Source organism: Aplidium turbinatum, chromosome 18 (assembly GCF_918807975.1).
Source record: "Aplidium turbinatum chromosome 18, kaAplTurb1.1, whole genome shotgun sequence".
NCBI classification, from domain to species: Eukaryota; Metazoa; Chordata; class Ascidiacea; order Aplousobranchia; family Polyclinidae; genus Aplidium; species Aplidium turbinatum.
Window position 1 is genome coordinate 14,215,754 of NC_137489.1, and position 22,026 is coordinate 14,237,779.

The 22,026-nt window shown below is 38.1% G+C and overlaps 1 protein-coding gene across 1 annotated transcript; it reads left to right on the forward strand.

Annotated features, from left to right (window-relative positions):
* Nucleotides 1-1,494: 1,494 nt before the first annotated feature.
* Nucleotides 1,495-21,377, forward strand: LOC145787524 (uncharacterized). The gene is made up of 14 exons (XM_082599283.1): nucleotides 1,495-2,388; nucleotides 3,985-4,185; nucleotides 4,544-4,647; nucleotides 5,010-5,132; nucleotides 5,559-5,704; nucleotides 6,200-6,253; nucleotides 14,392-14,530; nucleotides 14,849-14,964; nucleotides 16,925-17,080; nucleotides 17,430-17,539; nucleotides 17,833-17,951; nucleotides 18,239-18,538; nucleotides 19,120-19,439; nucleotides 19,739-21,377. Exons 1-14 carry the CDS (start codon nucleotides 2,369-2,371, stop codon nucleotides 19,754-19,756), a joined length of 1,926 nt encoding a protein of 641 aa, XP_082455409.1. The 5' UTR covers nucleotides 1,495-2,368; the 3' UTR covers nucleotides 19,757-21,377.
* Nucleotides 21,378-22,026: the final 649 nt, after the last annotated feature.

Below are 22,026 nucleotides of genomic sequence, written 5' to 3' on the forward strand. Positions count from 1 at the left end.
CTTAACCCTCCCTAACTTTAATCCTAACTCTGGCAACACCTCATTGTAACCATTGTGCATTAAGTGTGGAAAAATAGCCACTTCCAATAATGTAATGACGTTGTAAATCTCATATAAAATTAAAAATTAGCCCTGTTGCTAAAAAACCTTAGCTGTACAGCGGCAATAAATAAAGCCATAACATTATTATTTGCCTAGTTTCAGTATCATTATTTTGCAGCCCTACTCTGTATTTAGGTAAAGATGGTTTGCAGTTGAATTGGGTTACACATATAGGCCTACATCGTTCGGGTAGCAGCTGACTTTGGTGACCTTTTGGTCCTTCGCTGCCATCCTTGCTATGCGAATTATTCTTGTTCAATGTGTTGTGTATAATATATTTTGTTTTTTTGTCAGCAGACAAAATAAATACACTGTTCAAACTGAACTACGCCGGTCAACCTCTGCAATTTATCTGGTCCTGTTTTGATGGTAACAATGCTTCTGTGGGTTCAGTTATTTTTGTTGAAGCTGTGCTACATGTTTCTACATGTTTGTGCTACATGTATCCCACCATTACTGTGCTCGAGATGTCGTCATTATATTAACAGCTATAAGACTGGACTACAACACACAGCACTCGCTACAGAAGAGAAAAAAGTGTGGCAGGCCTTGCTGAAGTGAATGGAACAGTTAAATAAATTGTAGTTCTTTTCCTATTTTACAATAAAAGTGGTGATGATAGTTATTTTGTGATAAACCTTAGAAGAATACATCAAAGATTACACTATGATATTAGTCCTTTATGGGTATATACAACCTATTTCATCCCCTGAACACTTTGTCCCCTGAAAAGATCAACAAAAAATTACAACAGAGCCGAAGTCGCTGATCGGAATTGCTGCAAATATTTCAATTTTTTCCCTTAAAAAGATTGAGAGAAAAAATATAGAAGTGCCAAAGTCGCTGATTGGAGTTATTGTTGTCAGAGTTGTCAAAACAGTTGGCCACGCTAAGTATCTTGAAATAATAGTTGATGAACTGAATTTTGGGTTAAGGTTATTTTGATTAACCGAACCTTACTTTTGGGTTATTATCAACTTAAGATTGTAGCCCCTCCATTACAAATGATCACACTGGAATGATCTATGCCAGGGATGGCCAAATAATTTTGGCCATGATCCACTACCGGCAAATCTGAGAACTTAGTGATCCACAATGAGCTGAAGACGACACCCAGCGGCGGGGGGTCTGGGGGGCCACCCCCAGAAAATTTTTAAAAAATACTTTAAATTCGGTGCATTCTGAGAGCATTTTCAACAAAAATGTGGGTATAAATATTCCTGTAACATAGTGCTGTCCGGTGGCATAGCAAAAGGATAAGATCATGTTTTCTTGGGCATTTTTCGGTAATAAAGCTAAGTCTCTATGTTTTCTTGTTGCTAATTCCTGGCTGAGATATTCGAATGTTTGGTATTGGCAAAACTCGCTCTTTTAATGCAGTTTCGTGTAAAATTAGGCAAACTTTGTTTTAGAGACATAGAAACTGAAAGCATCATTCTCAATATCGTGATTCGTGACGTCACACGCGTGCCAAAGGGGGGGGGGGGGGGTTGTAACCCCCAAAACCCCCCCTTGGCTACGCCACTGGCTGAAGATGTGCATTTTTCCTTTTGTATCATACAAAAAAGATGGAATTATTTGGGTACATCTAAAACAAGGCGTCAAGATACGATATATACATAATTTGATTAAAAATCAGTGAATGAGTGTGCTGTAATGAACAGGTCTGGTATTAGAGAGAAAAATTATGAGTGGGCTTTGATTTTACAATACTATCGAAACGTGGTTTCCTGTTACTTACAGCGATTTTTACGAGTTCATGAAGATGAATATTTAAAAAAAAAGTAAAAAAAATTAGAAATTTTTAAAATAAATACTTTGAAGTTTTTTTCAGAGTCAACTTGAAAGATCCACAAAAAAAGTTGAAAAGATCCGGAACCGGATCGCGATCCGCCATTTGGCCATGCCTGATCTATGCACTTCCAACTAACATTTGAAACAAAATTACGAAGAAAAAGTCACACTTATTTTGTGGTACCGGTAGCCCATAAAAATTCAATGATAAATTCAAGGGGAAAATTTATAAATGATTGCAGCAACTTCAATCAGTGACTTTGGCTTTGTTCTATTTTTTCCCCTCAATCTTTTCAGGGGCCGAAATCGGGGGGACAAAATAGGTTGCATAGCTGTCCTCTACAGAGTGTCTATTAGTATTAAAACTTAACCACGTTTTTATATTCAGACAAAATTATTCTTTTTCTTAGGCTAGTTCATTGTCTATAACTCTGCTGTTAGTTGTGCTGACAGCATACCGGCACCTGGAAAAATGGCAACTTTTGCTATAAGGTATGTTTAGCTACAAGGATTGGTTTTGATCATTATACTATAAATGAAAATAATAAATTGAAACTGAAAATAGTAGTCACGGTATTTTGATGGCAGTGTCTGTTTTGTTATTTTTGCTTTAGATCATCAGAAATCATTTATAAAGATAGCCTAACAAAGCATGCATTTTGTATTCTTGGATTGGATTAGAAGAGATTTGTAGACATTGACTTGCAAAGTATTATTGTTATCCAAGTGTGTCAAACTTGGTATCTCTAAATACCCATTGTCAGGGTTGCCAGTTCTAATCAGTCTAGTTTTTCGGAGTACGGATAAGATTGTTATAAGGCTGAAAGATTATTATGCAATACACTCACCAGTTACATACACATCATTGTTCGGAATGGCCCGATTCGGTGAGTCCGATTCGGTGAGTCCGATTCGGTGAGTTCCCTATTCGGTGAGAGCCTTTTTCGGTGAGAGCCCTATTTGGTGAATTTTTTTTTTAAATTATTGCGCGCCGTAGCCTAATTATCATTGCCGTTATAGGGTTAGGGAATAGGGGTTTGGGTTTTTGGGGGGTTTGCGGTTTTGGGGTTTTTTGGGGGTTTGGGGTTTGGGTTTGGGGTTAGGGGATTTGGGGTTTTAATTAGGCTAGGGTACCCGATAATTTTCAAAAAAAAATTCAAAAAAATCACCGAATAGGGCTCTCACCGAAAAAGGCTCTCACCGAATCGGACTCACCGAATAGTAGCAGACCCTCATTGTTATGCTTTTGCATTGGTCTAGATCACTATACAGAAGAACATAACAGAATCAGGTATTACTTAATGTGCTTCACAGACATCTTAGCATGCAACATTCAAGATATTAGTACTGGTACTTGAAAGGCTTTCAATATACAGCAACACTTTTGTTAAAATAACTGAACTATTGTCTCTACACGCTTTTTCATATTGAGTGAGTTATAATGTGATTCATACAGTAGTTGTTGAAAAATTATACCGTACCATATATGATTGTTAGAGATTAAGTGCATTAGACTGTGTATATTGTCTTGATGAACACCCAAAGTTTTCAGTATTCAAACTGTGTATAATCATCATGGCCACCTAAAGATACGGCCTGATTTGTCACATTTTCCAGAAATTTCCAGGTTTTTCTAACTTTGGGCGAACGTTTAAATACATTTTTCTAAAAATTAGATTTTTACGCTTTCTTTATTCTTTTTTCCAGATGACACAATAGGTTTTAACATCCTCACAAGGTGAAAAACAAAGAAAATTTGATTTCGAAGATTTTAGTCAGACTGTTAATTTTCAATAACAGTCTGATTTTGCGTTTTTCAACTTACTTTTTCTGATTTGCTACTGCTTCCCCAAGGCAACAAAAAAGTTTTATGTCATTAGGAACCCGCAAAAAGTAAAATCATCTCAAAAAATGTCAGTCAAGCACTAGCAGTAGCTGTAATCAAAATCTGCAAAATGTGACAAATCAGGCCGCATCTCCAGGTGGCCATGGTATAATTAAATATAAATATATTCGTCTTAGAATAATTATATTATTTTACATACCAGTATGCCATCTTTCAAGCCACTATATTTGTGTTATGTGCAGGAAGGACGATTATGATGGTGATATTATATCAGAAGCGCCTTCTAGCAATCTTGATACATCACGGAATACCGGTAGTGCCAAGGGAAGTTGTAACACACAAAGTTTGTCGTCCAATGATCCTCTGCAACACTCAAGTTTCCAGACTCTTCCGCCACAAGCCAGTAACAATGATATTACTTTTCCCAATGATATTAATTCAGAGTAAGATTCTACGGCTTGTTTTTAAGTACTTTTGCATTCAAGCCGTTCAATGTGATATCTCACACATTCATTGATAACTTGAGACAGGCATGAATCGATTTGATTGTTTCCTGTTTATTTGTTTGTAATTTATTTTTCTGCCTTCTCCCAATTTGATATAGATTTTTCATCAATGGTTGTGAGCAATCTATTCATAATACCCAGACAACAAAATCAGTCAATTACATTGATTCTACTGACATTGAATCAATGTAAAAGTGACAGATTTTGCTGTCTGGGGATTTGTTTTGTGGGTAATGTCTTATTGTTTCAATCTCTTCATAGAAATTTTGATCATTAATATATCACCCACTTACAGATACAGTTGCTTGATATGCTGCTGCATGCATGCTCGTGATGAGATTCCTACCAATTCCAATCAATTTAGACAAGTCCAAAATACCCGTCACTGCTGTGTTGAGGGTAAAACTACAGCATTATTCTGTTTATTGACCAGTTTCATTTACAAGCTTTTTAAAGTCAAAATCAACTAAGCGTTTCAATTTTAGTGAAATTGAATGGGTCGGTGATGGCTAATAGGGATTTTGTAGTAGTCGTAGTAGTAGTAGTAAACAATGGTAGGCTTAACTAGTTTCAGTGGATAAGGCATTTTACACTATGGTGAGATCTTAATAACATCTGTGTTTGTGAATATAAACTTATTCAATTATTGATCACAAATGTCTAGTTGTGGAAAAATTTAAAACAACAATCTTTGTGAATATCGTTGAAACTCCATATCATTTTGTGAATGTCACACTAAATGACTTGTTTTATTTTTTCAGCACCAAGACAACTACGCGTATTTCTCTCCAATTCTTGTGTGTACTTTTATGTCATTGTGATGACATTTATTCTTGTGCTTTTGTTGCTTGCTGAGCTTTTAATTGATATCAATGTTATTATAGGTGAGCAAACTGAACTCCAATCTCCATTGACTATTTAAAGTAATGTCATCGTGTTTTTTATGTATTAGAAATAGAGAGTTTTAGTGAATGGTAACCTTGAAAAATAACTTCCATTCACACATAAATACTTCACATTGATCCCTTTTGCCTCCCGTTTTGCTTTCGGGTTATTGTTTGGCATACTTTGTAGTAGAAAGTATGACGAATCTTCTTTTCTTGGGCAACATTTTGAGATAATTCATGATTCAAAAAATAAGTACAAAGCTGCATCGAATTTACTTTTAAGATTATTGTTACAGTATTTGATAACTAACAAACAAATAGAAACTGAAAAAAAGGTTTATATCACTATCCATCCAGTCATAACGGCCTTATCGTACATGCGTTTTTGAGGGTTCTTCAGGAACTATTCTTAATTTTCCACAGTTCCCGATGTTCGGGACAGGACAGATAATGACGTAACTCTGGCGGCCACAACTCCGTCATATCCACACGAGATTTCTAATAGAAACCATGTCGTTGAAATATTGCATTGGACAAACTTTTCCATTTTGAGTCTTTTCTTTTTGGAGGTACAGTATTTTATTGTTCAAATTAACATTTATGTGATTTTTTCATATTTTTAGGAGCACTGTATTTGCGTCTAGTTTTTGGTGTCTCACGTGAACAACCGCATTTGGCAAACAACTACCTAGTAGCTTAACCGCTCTTCTCTATGGAACCCAGTAGGAAATCGGGTGTTCCCGGTCCGATTACACAATACACAAGCCTGTTTTATAGCGCATCACATCAACTTCTTTTATAAATTAGTTTGTTATCCGAACGAAATTTAATCTTTTAGAGTATGTTTTTATTTTTTCAAATGCAAGGCTGCCACAGTCTCAAGTTTTACGTTTTGCTCAGATCCACCGTCAAATTAAATTACGTATATAATTGTGCGTCTTTGCGTTATTTGCGTAATTACGTATTATGCGGTGCTGAAACTTCTATTTTTAACACAGAAACCGTAATGACAGTGTTGTCAAACGTATACTTGTATCAGCGTCAATGTAATCTTTTTGCTTCAGGTACTAGTCCGATTGTACGCTTGGAAAATTCGTCTGGTACGAAGCATACCAGCGGTGAGTGGTTATCTGATGAGAGTATTACATCATCAGTCACATAATCTCTCATGACACGTTGTCCGCCTCCAATGGATAACTGTCAATTTTGTGTCTTTTTGTTTTTAAATCCAACGTTTTATGGAAAACACATAATCCAGCTTAAATTTTATCACCGTCGTTCATGCAAACCGCACAGCGGATATAGACATTACGAATCACCGCCCCAGGGGCCGAGTCCAGTCAGCACTTACTCAAATCAATATGAAGCCTCTTTTTAAGACCTTGTTGATTTCAAAACTTTCACGAAGTACATGTGTTCGTTTAAAACAATAATGTTTTCCTCGGTCTAAAACCGCGTTTTGTAATCTTCAAAACCTCTTACCTTTAATTACGAGACCTATCCTGAGCCCTTGGGCTATCATTGAGGTTTTCAACCCAGCTAAGAAATAAGTCTTTTGTTACATTAATTCCACGTCTGCAGACGTAGAACCAATGTGCAAAGGACTGGTGTGGCACATGGGAAACTAAATGAAACAACAATACACAGATCGGCTGACGCACAGCATTAAAACATTTCAAACTTCTATTTTTGGAAACACCTTGACTTCGCCACCAGACTATGACGTCACACAAGTATTCATTATCACCTACCTGCGTTGTAATGATGTCATACAATCATCATGCTTGACAGGATAACATAAGTTTCTTATTGCACATCGCTTTAAGGCATGGTGACGTCAAAGTGTATAACAAACTTGCAAACCAGGTGTGCGAATGTTGAATCAATGTAAAAATGACGGAACTTACTGTCACACGTTGAGTCAATGTAAGAATGACGTATTTTGCTGTCTGGGTTCTAACCGTAGCCAATGTGACATCACTGCGAGATAAAATGATTTCAAATGTTGTAGCCCTGTCAGTTTAATTGTTTTCTGCCTGATATTTCTGTAATGCAACCAAGAAGATAGATCGAGCTATCTCTCAACGTTGTTCGACATAACCAGTGTAATCCTATTACTCTTGGTTTATATTTCAATTACACATCATTCAATTACAATTAACCTGTTTCTATTTAAATGCGTTGAAACATGATATCCAGCCAAACACGATTGAACTGACTCGGTGATAAATTGTTTCTTTTGTAGTTTCATAGATTGGAAGGTTACACTGTATATTGAATTCTTGGTAGAGCAGATTCAATATTCTCAGAGATGAGCAATGGCCAGTGGTTTCATTTTGGTATTGTAATGAAAACTTATTGAAACTACTGTCTGTCTATTCCCAGACAACAAAATCCGTTCTGTTTACGTTAATTCAACGTCTGCATACATTGAATCAATGTAAAAATCACGGAATTGGCCGCCTGGGTTGGGCCTTGACCGTTTCTGTTTGAGCTAATTTTTTGAGAATTAATCCACTTTGGCAATTGCATGTACCGCCTTTCACACAACGACAAACGACTGTATGGTATGTGTTTCTGTCGGAGTCATTAAATATAAATTATTTATTGGACCACTTCTTTGCCGAAGCCGTATTGAATTGAATTTTATGGAACATAATTTAAAGCTTGATATTACTCAAACAACAGATTGTTTATTAATGACAATCTGTAGTCACAGTCATTAGTTAAAGATTACCCCTAGTTAAGAATTCGACTGCTGGTTCGGTTCCGTTTTTCACACTGTTGTTACGATGTCGGATATTTATCCGCGGAAGTTGTTTACTGGTTCAATGGTGAAAAATACTTGTCAATGTTAGATCGACGTTGATAGTGATCACATTGCACTGCTCTTGCTCAAGCATTTCCGAGTGCAAGTCAACAACAACTACCCAGGCAGAAAAATCCGTCATTTTACAGTATATTGATTCAACGTATACAGACGATAAAATTGTTAACGTTGGTGTGATCTTGATCTACCCCATTGATTTCATGTTTTAACGTCTGCAGACGTTGAATCAATGCAAAAAACGACTGATTTGCTGTCTAGGAAATTCATTGTCAAATTTTCAACAAACATAACACGAGCAGTAAAGGGACCGTTCAAATATTACGTAACGCTATCGAGGAGGAGGGGGGTTTCTGAAAAGCGTTACGTTAGCGTCACATCGGGGGGGAGGGGGTTCAAGCAAAACGTTACGTAACGCTTACGAGTACGGTATAGTTTATTTGTGCTGGCTGGTATCGTCGATTGGATACTAAATTAAGCGGAAATCATATCCAACAGCACTTATTCAGCACCAACAAAATCTCTATCAAGTATCAACTACGGTACTCAAGGGCGCCGGAAGTAGGGGTGCTCAAGGGGCTTCAGCCCCCCCTAGAACTAATTCAGCCCCCCCTGGAATTTTCTAAAATTGCTTCAGCCCCCCCTAGAAAATTCTGAAAATTTAAGGTAGCCTACATAACATTTTTTCAGAAAATTATTCGAGCAATAATTGCTACGATGAATCGAGTTCCTGTTACGCGTGGTCGCGCTCATCATTCGCAATAAGAGTCGTCAATCACAGAGAGCTATAATACCTTGCAGTAGCGGTACCAGCAGACTACCAGCCACTCTCCTTACTAACACGGCGGTCCATCGTTTATTGGACATTCATTCTGCAATATCCACTTTGCAGCATGCATAAAACAGCAAGAGATCTGGTTGTTATAACGGAGTGCGGCCAAACTTAAAGCATTATGGCCTGGATCGTTATACATTCACTGCAGTAATCATTAGGGTGGCTCATTTTCCTTGATATTCTTTAAAATTTTTGTCAGTTTGGAATAATGTTCCATTTTGTTCACTGATATTTGTAAACCAAAAATTTTTGTTGGGTTTTGACCTTTGACCCTGGTTCACCCAAGGAGAAATTCTGACTTTTTCTGAAAAATTAGTAAATTTCGAAGTGGTTTAGCAGTATCTGAAGAGAGGATTTCTCAAAATTTGATCACGTGATTTTGACGTCAGTTCCTCTGTTAACTTCCTCGTGGAACATCTTCACCCTACTCCAAGTCTGAGAGTCACTAATAGTGCATGCTTTTAGTGTCATTTTAGTTGATTTTACAGTCTTTTCGCAATCAGTGAATCTATAACATAGACCAACAAAAAAATTTTGGCACAAAACATGAGAGTCATTTTAGAGTATTTCAGGGCCCCTGATTCCGAAAATGCACTTAGTTTTTTCGAATTGGCTCTAGTTTTCGAGATATTCGACAATGAAAATATTTTTAAAATCGTTTCTCAAAAGCTTTCAATTAGCAAATTACTTATTTTCAGCCCTGTTTACCATTATGATGTCATAATTGCACTTGTCTAGTTCAATTGGTTCATATTGCACGAAAGTTCAAAACGCAAGCAAAGGTTGAAATGAACTGTGTTTAACGTAAGGGAGACATAAATACACAATGAAAACAGTTGTGAATCAGTAGGCCTACATCACAAGAAAAATATCCCGAAAGTCATGTGCTTATGAATGCAGCTTTATATTGAAAAGGTAGTCCTACTGAACTGGATACTTGTACAAATGAAGTTTTATTCTAAGCCTTTGCTAAGGCCAAGTCTTTGCTGCAAGAAGTTTTTTTCTGGTCTATAGGCTAAATAAATTGCATATAGGCTAATAAAATATGCCTTTGACAAGTAGGATGCTGTACAAACAACCCAGATATATTTTGCTGCATGAGGCAACGCAGAGGACCAACGCATTCTGCGATAGATACAGCGCTACATAAAAACAAGCATTATTATTATTACTTTGACATGAAGCTGGGTGATCAAGATAAGTCCTGGGTTCCTCCTAAAGTATGCAAACATTGCACTCAAACCCGTTTCTGGGCTCAAGGCTAAGAAGTTCAGAGTGCCATGGCATAAAGAGAGCCGTGGAATCACCATGAAAATTGATACTTCTGCACGGTGAGGATGTTCGAAGGAAATTGGAACATCATGTTTACATAGAGTGTGCAAGGCAGTCATTGCATGGACGATTGGACGTTGCTGTTTCTGTTTTTTGTTTGCCCTCTCTAGTTTCAAGTGGTGATTTTCTTGAAACAATAGGAAAACGGGCATGACTGAGAGTAACCTCAATACCTTCAGTAATGTTTTGGAGCAAGGTCAAGTTTTTTTCTCAAAACCATTACTACCACCTACTGTAGTAGTTAAAGATTTAGTTATCAAAAGTGGTAGCAGCAATCTTGGCTCCTCATCTCGATCAACATGGCATTCTTGACTCCAAGGCCAAGATTACGTTCTTCCGCAGCAAGGATAAAATTCTAAGCAGCTACTTTACTGAAGAACATAACTTTGTATTCTGTAATTATATAAATGGCCTTCGTACCTTGATGGGTGTTGCTCAGTAGGCCAAGAGTTGCGTTTGTTCATCGATAGCTTTGTTTTGCTTATTTGTCTAGTTTGTTACGGTAAGCAAAACAATGTACGCATTTTGTTTGTACTTAGTAGCTTACTTAGTAAGTCTGAGACTGTTGAAGTCAACAAATATATTAATGCAAAACACAAGTTATATATTCTACATCTTGTATCCTCAGGCTTACTTCACATCATATTTTGATTGTTACTAGGCCAGTAAACGTTAAATAGCTGTTTGTTTGGGTTGTAATCAACGTGATTGGTTCCAAATGGCGTTTATACAACTCAGAAATGTGCCTGGGATTACTTCCAGTTTTGTCTATGTAGTAAACGACACGACGTTAAATCGAGAGGGGCTCAAAATTGCGAAAAAAATATTTTTGCTGTAACTCAAAAACTAAAGCCAATTCGAGAAAAATTAGTGCATTTTCAGAATTAGGGGCCTCGAAATATCTTAAAATGACTCTCACATGTCCTGCTTTTATATAAAAAAAAGTTTTGTTCGCCTAGGAAAATCGATAAACATCGTCAAATGATTCCAGAAACTGAAAGCAGTAGATATTTACTACGTGAAGGGTGCACAAAGAAAATCATGTCTGAAATGTGGTAGAATTCGACATTTTGAGAGTAATACACGTGTCAGTGTTCATGAAGTTACTAATTAAACCACTTTGCTTGCTACAAGTTTGTGTTACTGCCTCTTATTGTGTCCATTAAGATGCTAGAGTGCATTAGAAGATAGCGAGTGGGCAGTTTCAGGGATAAGCGAAAACTCGATATTTTGAAAAAATTCAAACCAGGTGAACCAGGGTCAAACGTTAATATTTTTTTGTGAAATTTGGTGTAGGAGATACATTTACCAAAAGGAACAATATTCCAAACTGACGAAAAATTTAAAAGAAAAAAAATTTTTTTTCGAGATTTTGCGCCAGCCTAGTAATCATGCTCTTGATTTGATTTTACAAGACGTTATAAAGGAGGCGAGGCTTATTGCAGATGCCTTAAACTTCGTTCACGATGTTGCAGTTGTAATTCGTGAATCGATCGTCTAAACGTAATCTTTATTCATGTCGCTTTTTGGTTCCGATGAAGTTTCCTGCAATTTGCTGGGTTTGTGTCTTACTCGTTGGTGCGTTCTTGCTTCTGCCCTCGCTCATGTTGTTAAGTGCTATACCCTACCCTGTTTGGCTTTGCAATGTCTTGACCCACATGACAGAAGATAGTGCAATGAAAGGAGACGCTCGTGCAAAGATATTCAGCTTGGTAAAATAAGCACGCATGATGTGGCTTTAGTTTGCGATTACCTGCAGCGGTGAAGTTTTTCAGTTCGCAGAAGCCGTCGCAAGACAACTCCAAAACAAGAAGATCTCTGCTTATTCATCTTTGGATCATCACCATTTTCCACGAACGGATCAAAAATCTCAGAAAAGATTAATCCGTTTCCATGCTTGTGGAAGCAGCGAACGTCTTTGCGTCTGCCAATAACCTAAAGACGCCAAAGAATCCTCAAGTGAGCAAAACTCTAGCAAGATTTCGAAACACAGAGGAATCGGATGCTTTGTCGTCTGCGGGAGAAGGAGCGTGGAAACGGCAATATGGCCTACATCGAAACCCTTGATTTTGTTCAAGCTGAGCTTGATCGACGATTCAACCAGGCAGATCTGCTTACAGCAGCCAACAGAGAGAAGACCCTTCTGAGCTGTGAAAACGGTGAGGAAGGATCTGATACTGAGATCAGCTTACCCGATGCCATCAGAAAAGATCACCTAAAAACGGAACTTACATTGCTCAGCGATGTTGTAAGTGGAAAAACCGCAAACTCCGTTAAAAAAGTTGCTGAGATACTATCGCAACTAAACCCTCGAAGAATAGATCTTTTCAAAGAAACTTGAAAAGTTGTGGAGCTCTGCCTTTGCCTCCCGGTTTCAGCTGCATGATCACGACGTTCTTTTTCTGCTCTAAGACGCCAGAAAACGGAATGGCCCGTTTCGGTGAGTCCGATTCGGTGAGTCCGATTCGGTTAGTCCGATTCGGTGAGTCCGATCCCTTAACGGGGGATTTTTTCAATTTTTTTTTTTTAATTATCGGGTACCGTAGCCTAATTATCATTGCCGTTTTAGGGTTAGGGGTTAGGAGTTAAGGTTAGGGGTTACAAGTTAGGAACTCGCCGAATCAGACTCACCGAATCGGACTCACCGAATCGGACTCACCGAATAGTAGCAGACCCCCAGAAAACGTGGTTGAGAAGCTCAATGACACAAAAAAGATTTACTCGTCTTGCGTTGATGCATGTCCACCAAAACATTTTGGACACTGTCGATGTCAAAAAACTCATGACACAGCTCATAGAGAAAAACCTGAGCGTAAAGCAATCTTCGGTATCGTGTGAGAACTCATTTCCACAAACTGTCGTTTTCATATGACTTTCTAATTTGTTCGTTTTCATTTTAATTTTCTGAACAGATGCTTTTTTTGTTGCCGTTCTTCGTTTCTTACAACTTACAATGTGTGTGTTTTTGGCGACTTATTGCATACAGGAGGGGACCAATAAAACCTAATACCAGTTTGTAAATGCTCTCCCACATAAGGGGGGTCTGGGGGGCGAAGCCCCCCAGAAGCTCACAACACTACGGCAGCTTCAGCCCCCCCTAGAGAAGAATAGTTCCCGCGCCACTGACGGTACTGTAATTCCCGTAATTTCATACAGGTTCTAAGTGCTTAAAACCTCGCATTGCGAAATTGCAAGGCAGTATTCTTACATCACAAAGCTTGCTTTGATGTGAGTGAACAACATCAGGGTTGCCAGATGACCTTTTTAGGCCAAATTCCAAAAATCTGGCCTTTTTAAATTGCAGTTGGCTTAAAAAAATTGATGCAAATAAGGCCAGAAAATCTGGCCTTATTTGGCCCTTTTTATGGCTGCAAATTTTGACCGGTTTAGAAAGTATTATTTTAAGTAAATTGCAAATAAAAGTATCAGTTATCATTCAAATCAATTTATTTTTCATTGCTGGCGCGAACATGTAGAAAACGGCAAAGTAAACTCACGAATTTAGCACCAACAAAAGGGAAAATGGCCTTACTATAGCTTGAGTATCTGGTAACCCTGAACAACATCATGCTGAGGATCACGCAGACCGTTCAGAAGAACGTGGCGGGCATTGCACAACATGTCTGCAATAGAACAACGACCTAATTGTGACCTTGATCGCCTGTGACAGCACAAAATATTACATCATTGTATGTTCGAACCACACAAGCGAGAGTACTGCTCCAATGTATAGAAACATTTTTGAAGCACTGGTGACCCCATTCGAAGATGCTTAGCTTAATTTCCTTGCGGTTTCTTTTGCGATTTTGTGATGTTTCTTTCAATACATAACGAAACAATGAAAGGCTTGGATCGAAACATTTGGGACGGTGGGCTACTAAACGTTTTCAGTAGGTACATAACGTTTTAATTCCAAAAGAAGAATCTAGCTAAAAGTTCATGTCTCAAACGTAAGCTTTAGGTGCATACAAACCAAGATATTTTATCAGCACGTGTTTCCACGTCATAATTTTGATATAAACTGGCAAAAAGGGCTTTGTAATGGAAAAGCGTCACGTGGGGGAGGGGGGGGGGGTGGGGTTGACAAAAACGTTACGTTGGCGTCACATGGGGAGGGGGTCAAAAATTCGGAAAAACAGCGTTACGTAATATTTGAACGTTCCCAAAGTTGTTCATCATGTCGCTGTTTTTGGGTTACTTTTTACGTTTTCTGATGTCGAGAATACGCAAACCTCTATGGTAAACTTACATGTATGTTTCAGGTGATAGACAGCGCCGTTGTCACGGTGGCTTTGGTTGGGAATGTTGCCACCACCACTGCTGCTGGACTTGACAGTCCTTTCAATGCAATTTCTCTCATTGTTATTTTCCGTTTCGTAAGACTTTACAGTCTTATTCAGTGTAAGTACAAAGCCACAGTTTTTTTACTGAAGAGCTCAATCTCATGGGCGACACATGTATTCAGTATTTATCGCTGTCGGTTCTTGCTACTGTACAATCGGCTGTGGAGAAACATCTTGTAATAGTGATGTAGATTGTAGAGTGTAGAACTGTATGTCATCAGTAGTTCGTAGGTTATTGTAGAACTGTGAACAATTCAACAATCAAAATGCTTTGGTTTTGCGGTGAGAATACATGAAATCATAGTGCAATACATTGTGTTTAACTTGTTGTTTGAGCTACCATATGCACTATGCGATCACAAGACGTCTTTTACAGGTTATGTCATCCGTGTGAAAGATCAGTACAAGTTGAACCTCGCTCAAGCTGAAAGCAACTACGCCCAGTCGAGGGTAGCCAATCAACGACTGACACGCCAACTTTCTGAAAAGGATGTAAGTTCTATAATTTTGTTTGTTAATATTTCTTGCCTTGTCTCAAAATCGCTTTAAAGGTGACTGAAAAGTGATTCGCTTTCAAGTTCTTTTATTTCGCATCATCAGCCCATGTGAAAAAAACAAACAATACAAGATTCAACGATTGTCAGCATTAAATGAATGCGGAAGTAGTCACATTCCCTTTGTATGGAAGCTTCAAACCCTTAAAAGTTCCGCATGCAACTCGTGGCTTTGCGAAGTGTGCCGGGCTACCATGCTGTGGGTAGGAAGCGTTTGAAGGAGGTAAACTGACATCGGCAACAGCAGTCAATACCTCGAGTCCAGAAAGCAATGTTGTATATTCTTCTGTAATGTATTTAAGTTAACATAATTTGATCTTTTTACATTAATTCAACGTCTGCAAGCGTCCAAAGAGGATCAATTTTGGGTGGCCTGTCTCGTGCAGGCAACAGATTCAATGGAGATGTAGTTTGTTCTATGCCCCAAACAAAAGGCGCCGGTTGGCGGACACTCATCAAGAGCATGCTGTTGTGTACTTCGCAGTACGCTTAAAGCAGAGAGACACGAAAATTTACTTCCTTGCCTTCCCGCCAACTTAATAAAACTTTTCCACATGAACATTTGTTGGGTCTCGCAAGTGTTCCAGCTGAATTGGTGTGTACGACCCCTGTATGTGGACAGTTCACTGTTGAAAATATTTTCTGGTCAAGCAGTTGTTGATGGCATTGTTTTACCTTTTACAAAGAGTATCTAGTACAGTAACTACCCAGGTCCCAGGCTGCAAAATCCATTATTTTTACATTGCAGATGTATTGTAAAAACGATAGTTCTTGCTGTCCTGGTACAATCTGTAGTACCAAGGCCAAGCACGATTGAATGAGTTAATGAGAAGACTTAACTTATGATAAACAACGAAAGAACTTTAATTATTTTGTTATAAGAGTCCTTTATCGACTATAGAGCAGTTTTCGACATGGTATGCCAACAGCCTATGAATGAGATTCTTGGCATTTCATTGCTACTCGCGCAACACTCAATGGCCCTCAACCTGTCAGTGCTTGATCGATTGCGTGATCAAGCACCTTCTTAACAAAAGCAGGTTTGGTTTACATTGTTACAGTCGTAAACGTCGCTATAATAGCATCTGGACTGGAAGCCAAACGCTAGGCCTCATCTTGCACGGCAAACAGGATTGCAATATTGGCGGTTTTAACGCCAAATTTTAGAAACTTGACGTTTTTATAATACATTTTCAGATTAAAATATGGCACTGTTGCAGCATCTTAGGCTATGGCAGTAATCGTGCTGTTGACAAAATCAGCCCAAGATGCAGTAGCCTACTATGAAAAGCATTATCAAGATTCGGAAAAAGTTGCTTTTTCAAACTTAATGTTTTGTAAATAGGCTACTGCACATTGATAAAAAAGAGTTTTTTAAACTATTTACAATGCTGAACAAAGTTTAAAAAACGCCAAAAATATATCAAAATGTCAAAGTAGCCTGCCAAACGCATTAAAAAACGATCAAATTTCTAAACTTTGGCGTTGAAACCGCCAATATGGCAATCTTGTTTGCCGTGCAAGATGAGGCCTAGCGTTTGCTTCCAGTCCAGATGCTATAAAAGCGACGTCCACGGTTATAATGAACAAACTTTTCACAAAATTTTAACTTTTAAACTTTACTCTTGCGAACTTTGCCCATTTGGATCAAGCACTCCAACCATTTTGCTCCTAAACTTTACTTTTGGTTATAAACATAATGTGGTTTCCCACTGTTCTTGTAAGTTAAGTTTTTATTGCATCGTTTTTACATGAAACAGTGTAAAAACTCTTTTTAAAGGGATGATTGCACTTGAATTACGCGCCAGTGTTAGAATAATGAAAAAGCAGAACTCTGTTCTAGTTGTAGACCAAAAATTTATTTGTGAAAGTAACATAATTTAATGTTTTTTTTCCAGTACGAAATTAAACAGCTTCGAGCACACCTTGGCCGACTTGACAGCAAATCCCAAGAAACACTGGTCAAAAACCTATCCAAGCGTGACCCTTCGCCTGAAGAGTACGACTCAGATTTGCAAAGAGCCATTGCCTTGAGTAAAAAAGAATACGACGAAGTAAGTTGACATGTTGATGTGTTTGTTATTTTTGACAATCATACCCGCAGTTTGTAAAGATTGCTTTTAATGTATGTTTCTACGTCCACAGACGTTGAATTAATGTAGCGGAAAACATGTAAAAAGTGGCACAAAGACAACGGGCTTCACTGTGAAAATGCCATACGATTTGCTGACTCGGTAGTAAGTCGCAATGCTACACTACCTGTTCCGTGCTCTGGCTTACTCACTTTTTCAACCACTTCAGAGTTTTACTTTGTCAACTTCCTTTCTAGTTTTTTTTTTTGTAATTCTTGCATTACACTGTAACTTTTCTTTAAATGCAAAATCTTGTCCCTTGTTAAACTAGGAAAATGGAGGTGCTGCTTATGTGAACCCAGCTTATTCCAATGAAGAGAAAGGGAAGGAATTTATTGTACCCAGCATCACTGTTCATCACAGAGAAAATTCAGTTCGAAGGTGAAATATATTGTTTATTTCTTTACATGTTGAAGGTTTACAAACGGTCACAATAACTATCGATTATGTTCTTATTTTTCACAGTGCATTTCTTTTCACTCCAAAGCTTCTGAAAAGATCATATGGTTTTGCGTTTTGACAACAAATTTATCATTGGAGTATCAGCATTTATTTCTTGCAAGTTTATCTTAAATATAATATGATTCAGAATTGTTTTGTAGTTCAATACATGCTGCCATCTTTTTGATGTGTTTGTGTTGAAAATTTTTTGCATCCTTGTGGTTTATTTGCAGGGAGAAACACGACAAAGCTTCTTCTAGTGACGCCATAACCCGGCTAGAAGCCCCTGCTGAAGAAATAGAGAACACTAATAACTCCACCCAAGAGACAACATCCAATCACATCACTCATGGTATGATAGACCATTTTTGATTGATAATTTGCCCCTTTCGTCACGCATACGTAACTTTTTATGTGCCAAGTTTAAGCTGTTTCTAACGCGTTAGTTTCATGATATCTTCTTTTACGTAACATTGTTTGAATTTTAAAGATTGTGGTTAGGTTTTTAAACATTAGTGGTGTCTCTGTCATCGATACCGGTGCGATTATGATGAAAATGTGATGAAGTTTGAATTCTCACCCGCATTTTGTTTTTCATCACATAGCGAGTTTTAATCACGTTCGATTTTCCGTCTTCAGAAGATCTTCATTCCCGCGCGGAAACAAACAGCCAAGGTGCGACCACTGATACAGCCCTCTTGCTTTCCAACAAAGAGGTCAATCCAACAAACAATCACAACTGGACGGTTGGCTACTGTGTCGTGTCGAACCAGCGAATACCATTGAACGACGTCGACCTCCAAACAAGCGATGGGTCGCTGTTTGAAAAGTCTAATCTTATGCTAAAAAATGCTTCGAGTGCAGACGATGTTATTGACGAAGGGGTCGGCCAAGAAATACCCACACCGCAACAAAAAGTTTACAGGAAAAAACACAACAGTAAGTTTTATGGTCATGTATTTTTTGGTTTCATCAAGCGGAGCTTGGTAAGTTCAATGCAAAAAAATGTTACCCAAGAAGATTATGCTTCCTCCGTATTTTGCTTGGAACACATTTCGCCTGTCAAAAACTACTTGTATGCTTCTCGACATTTATTTGAAACGTCCTACTTCCATACCCTTTGGCATTTTTTTCTCGTGTTGATTTTGGTTTAAGCATATTTTCTATATTTCAAAATTGTCGCTTTATTTTTGTTTCGTCTACATTGTGTTCTTTACACTGCGTTTCTGTAATGTTACAAACAATTCTCATTTTGATTTGGCTCAATTGGCAGCTGTAGAGGCGACATGGGTAATAACTCCTTGGCTTTGGTAGCGTAAGACAATGTTTTTGTTTTTACCTTTTAGAGCTTAATTAATTAATTATACAACAAGAAACTGTATTTTCTTAAATGTTTAAGCTTACCCAAACGTGGTGATGGAATACAGTGGGATACATCGTTGTTTCCAGATTCAACTGGATTACTCCTGATTTTGCTTTTGCTTTCAATGTAATGACTAATATTGGAGCATCTTTTCCAGGAACACTCAGTAGTGGTGTGTCTTCTAATGGTGACACACTCTCTGATACCGGATGCATTTCCACATCTTCCGTCTATTCCGAATCTGGTTACCAGAGCGATGATCTACCTTACTCCGCGACCTCTTCTCCTAAATCGCCTAAAAAACGCTCACCTACGAAGAAGATGCACTCTAACATCAGTAAGGTCCTTCCTATTACTTTCCAGTCACCAGCAAAGTCTTCAACGTCGTCTCCTTCCAAGTCATCCATCACGTCTCCATCAGATGTGGACATGGTTGTTATTCAAGAAGATGACGTGGAAAAGTGTGAAGATGTGATGGTAAGTGTAAAGATTCACCCCTTCATAAAAAAAATCGAAAAACTTGTCAAAATCTTTGAAACAAGTACTGTAAACTTTACGAGCAGTATTTTGAAATTGTACACTTTTCTTAATTGAGAAGTGGCTTCTAATTAACCCAAGGACATTGTTAACCTCAACAGCTGAAACTACTGTGCAACCATATATTTTGCATTCCACTGCTTAAACTATCACACCAGCTACTGTCAGGCAGTAAACTAGGCAACCATCTTTGACCTCGTTAAAGACGAAATTGTTTCACAAGTTTTTGACATCCTTAGGAAGAAGACAAACTCTAGAAGAAACAGCGTTTAGAAGGTTCATGTGGACGAAGTCGCACTTGTGGAGACGGGACAACAAGCTCCTTATGAGGAGAATGAGAAGGCGGTTCGAAGATTCTTGCAGCGATAAAAGCTGCCTTGAAGAGAAGCTCATCCTGAGTGTGCTAATTTTTTATCTCATTTTATCGAATCAGTTTGATGTGCTGCTGCTGCAGAATACATTGCAATGGTTAGATTTATACTTAACTAGAGACAGTCAACTGATGCAACAGTGGCGCTATTTCATTAATCAGACACTATTTTCCGAGTGCTGCTTCAAACCACTTGTCTTGAAAGTTTAAAAGGACAAAAAAATGGCCAAGTCTTAAAATACGTTGTGTATTGTTTATCTTTAACTTGCTTTCAACTTGTCTGTTCAATTCTAAAGCTTTTTAAAGTTTTCCATAAACGATAACATGTTTCATTAAATGCTAAAATATACCACAATTCAGTATTTTAGAATATATTGCCCTTTAAAGGGCGGCCTCTGTCATTAGCCTGGTGCTCATAGTCGGTCAATGACATCTTGAACTTTTAAGTAAACTTCTCATAAGCTCTGCTGCTGCTTCCTTTAAATGTCAAGCTGTGGTATAGGTTTTGACAACATGTTGTTTGTTGGAGCCAAGTTTTGTTATTTTAGTTGAAACCAAAACTAATTGCTTTTGTGTGTAATTTTGCATTAAAACAATCAAAAAAGATGCTTTGGAAACTGTTCTTAAAAGACAACGTTATACAAATTCACGGTTTTTAAAAAGTTTTTATTTTACGATATTCGAATTTAGTAAATCTAACGATTTCACTAAATGCCATTCACTCGTTGATTATTGAGTTTATTTTGTGATTTACCTCAACACTTGCGTATCGTTGCATTTGCTTAACGTGTATTTTTGCAGTGTTCACTCGCAAGCAGTTGTGTAGTCATAGAAACCTTCTAAACTGTTCACGCACTTTATCATTTTGCTGACTCGTGAGCACTTGCCCATTTGTCTGCTAAGAAATATTTCTAGTTGCTTTGTGTTGGCTGCTTTAAATGCTTCTCTTTCATGTTGCAGCTTTCCTATAATTAATAAACCTATAACTAAACCACTATTAGCCTACAATGATACCGACGCCAATGCTTTTTGCGTATCCTACCTATACTAGTGCTAAGAACAAAACTCGTTTCAAGGGTATACGCTTTGTTTGATGTTTGTCTCAGGGCCCTTGCTTCATTTTTTAAACATGTTTTCTCGTTTGTTTGTTGGCATCGGTGGGATGGCGCAGCGGATAAGGCGCTCGCTTTCCAATCATGCAAACCTGGTTCGATTCCCGGCATCAGCTGGTTGTTGAGAAACACCGCTCACCTCCACCCTCGATGTACCTTTCTCAAAGCTCAGTAACTGAGTACGGGACCTTTACCTTACTCGTTTGTTGAATGTAGAGTGATTTATCGACTACCATTGATTTAAAACTCTGTAGAGTTGTGCCACTGTTGTGTTTCTGATTTCACAATGTGTGATTTCTTTTTTGACGCAACGTCTGCGCAATTTCTCTATTCAATACGCATTATTTTATGCTAGTATCTGTGTTACTGATAATAACAGATAACTGTTTAATTACATTGGGCTTTTTTTAATGTTGCAACTTCATTGTTAAGTTAATTTAGTCAGGTCGAGTAATTTATTCCAACACCTGCTAGTTAGGCTATAGCGTCTGCCTGTGGCAGGCTCTCAGACAGAAAAATCGCAGACGGCGTATCAATGCAAAAATAACAGGTTTTGCTGTCGAAGCTAACTGCCATCTGTATTTAATGTTTTTACGGTTCGATTCCAACAAAGTTTAAAAGCTGAACTGTTAATTTTTTTAGAAAACAGAACAATGGGCGATGGAAACAGTACAATGGAAAACAAAACAACGTAATTCTAATATAGTTTTACTAAATCCGTACATTCATCATCATCAGAATCCATCGTCGGTTTGTTCCCCACTAGTGGGGGTGGCCGATTGTTTCCGCGCAGCAATTGTTTTAATCCCTTTTCTCCATTTCACCCTGTCCCTTGCATCTTCCTACTTCAGTCCGACTTTTTTAAATTCATCCTTCACTTGTTGTTTCCACGTTCTTCTTGGACGACCGCGTTTCCTCTTCCCATCTACCTTTAGATCTAGTGCCTTTCTAAGAAAACTTCCTTCCTCCCTCCTTATCACATGTCCATACCATCTTACTCCATTTGCCCTTGCCAGTTGGTCTATGGTCTCTCTCATCTCTAGCA

Bases quoted from the DNA above. Each gene is read 5' to 3' on its own strand.
- LOC145787524 (XM_082599283.1), top strand. From the start codon at position 2,369: ATGGCAACTTTTGCTATAAG. The intron at 6,254-14,391 runs GTGAGTGGTTAT...TGTATGTTTCAG, and splicing joins TGGTACGAAGCATACCAGCG to GTGATAGACAGCGCCGTTGT. The intron at 17,081-17,429 runs GTAAGTTGACAT...TTGTTAAACTAG, and splicing joins GTAAAAAAGAATACGACGAA to GAAAATGGAGGTGCTGCTTA.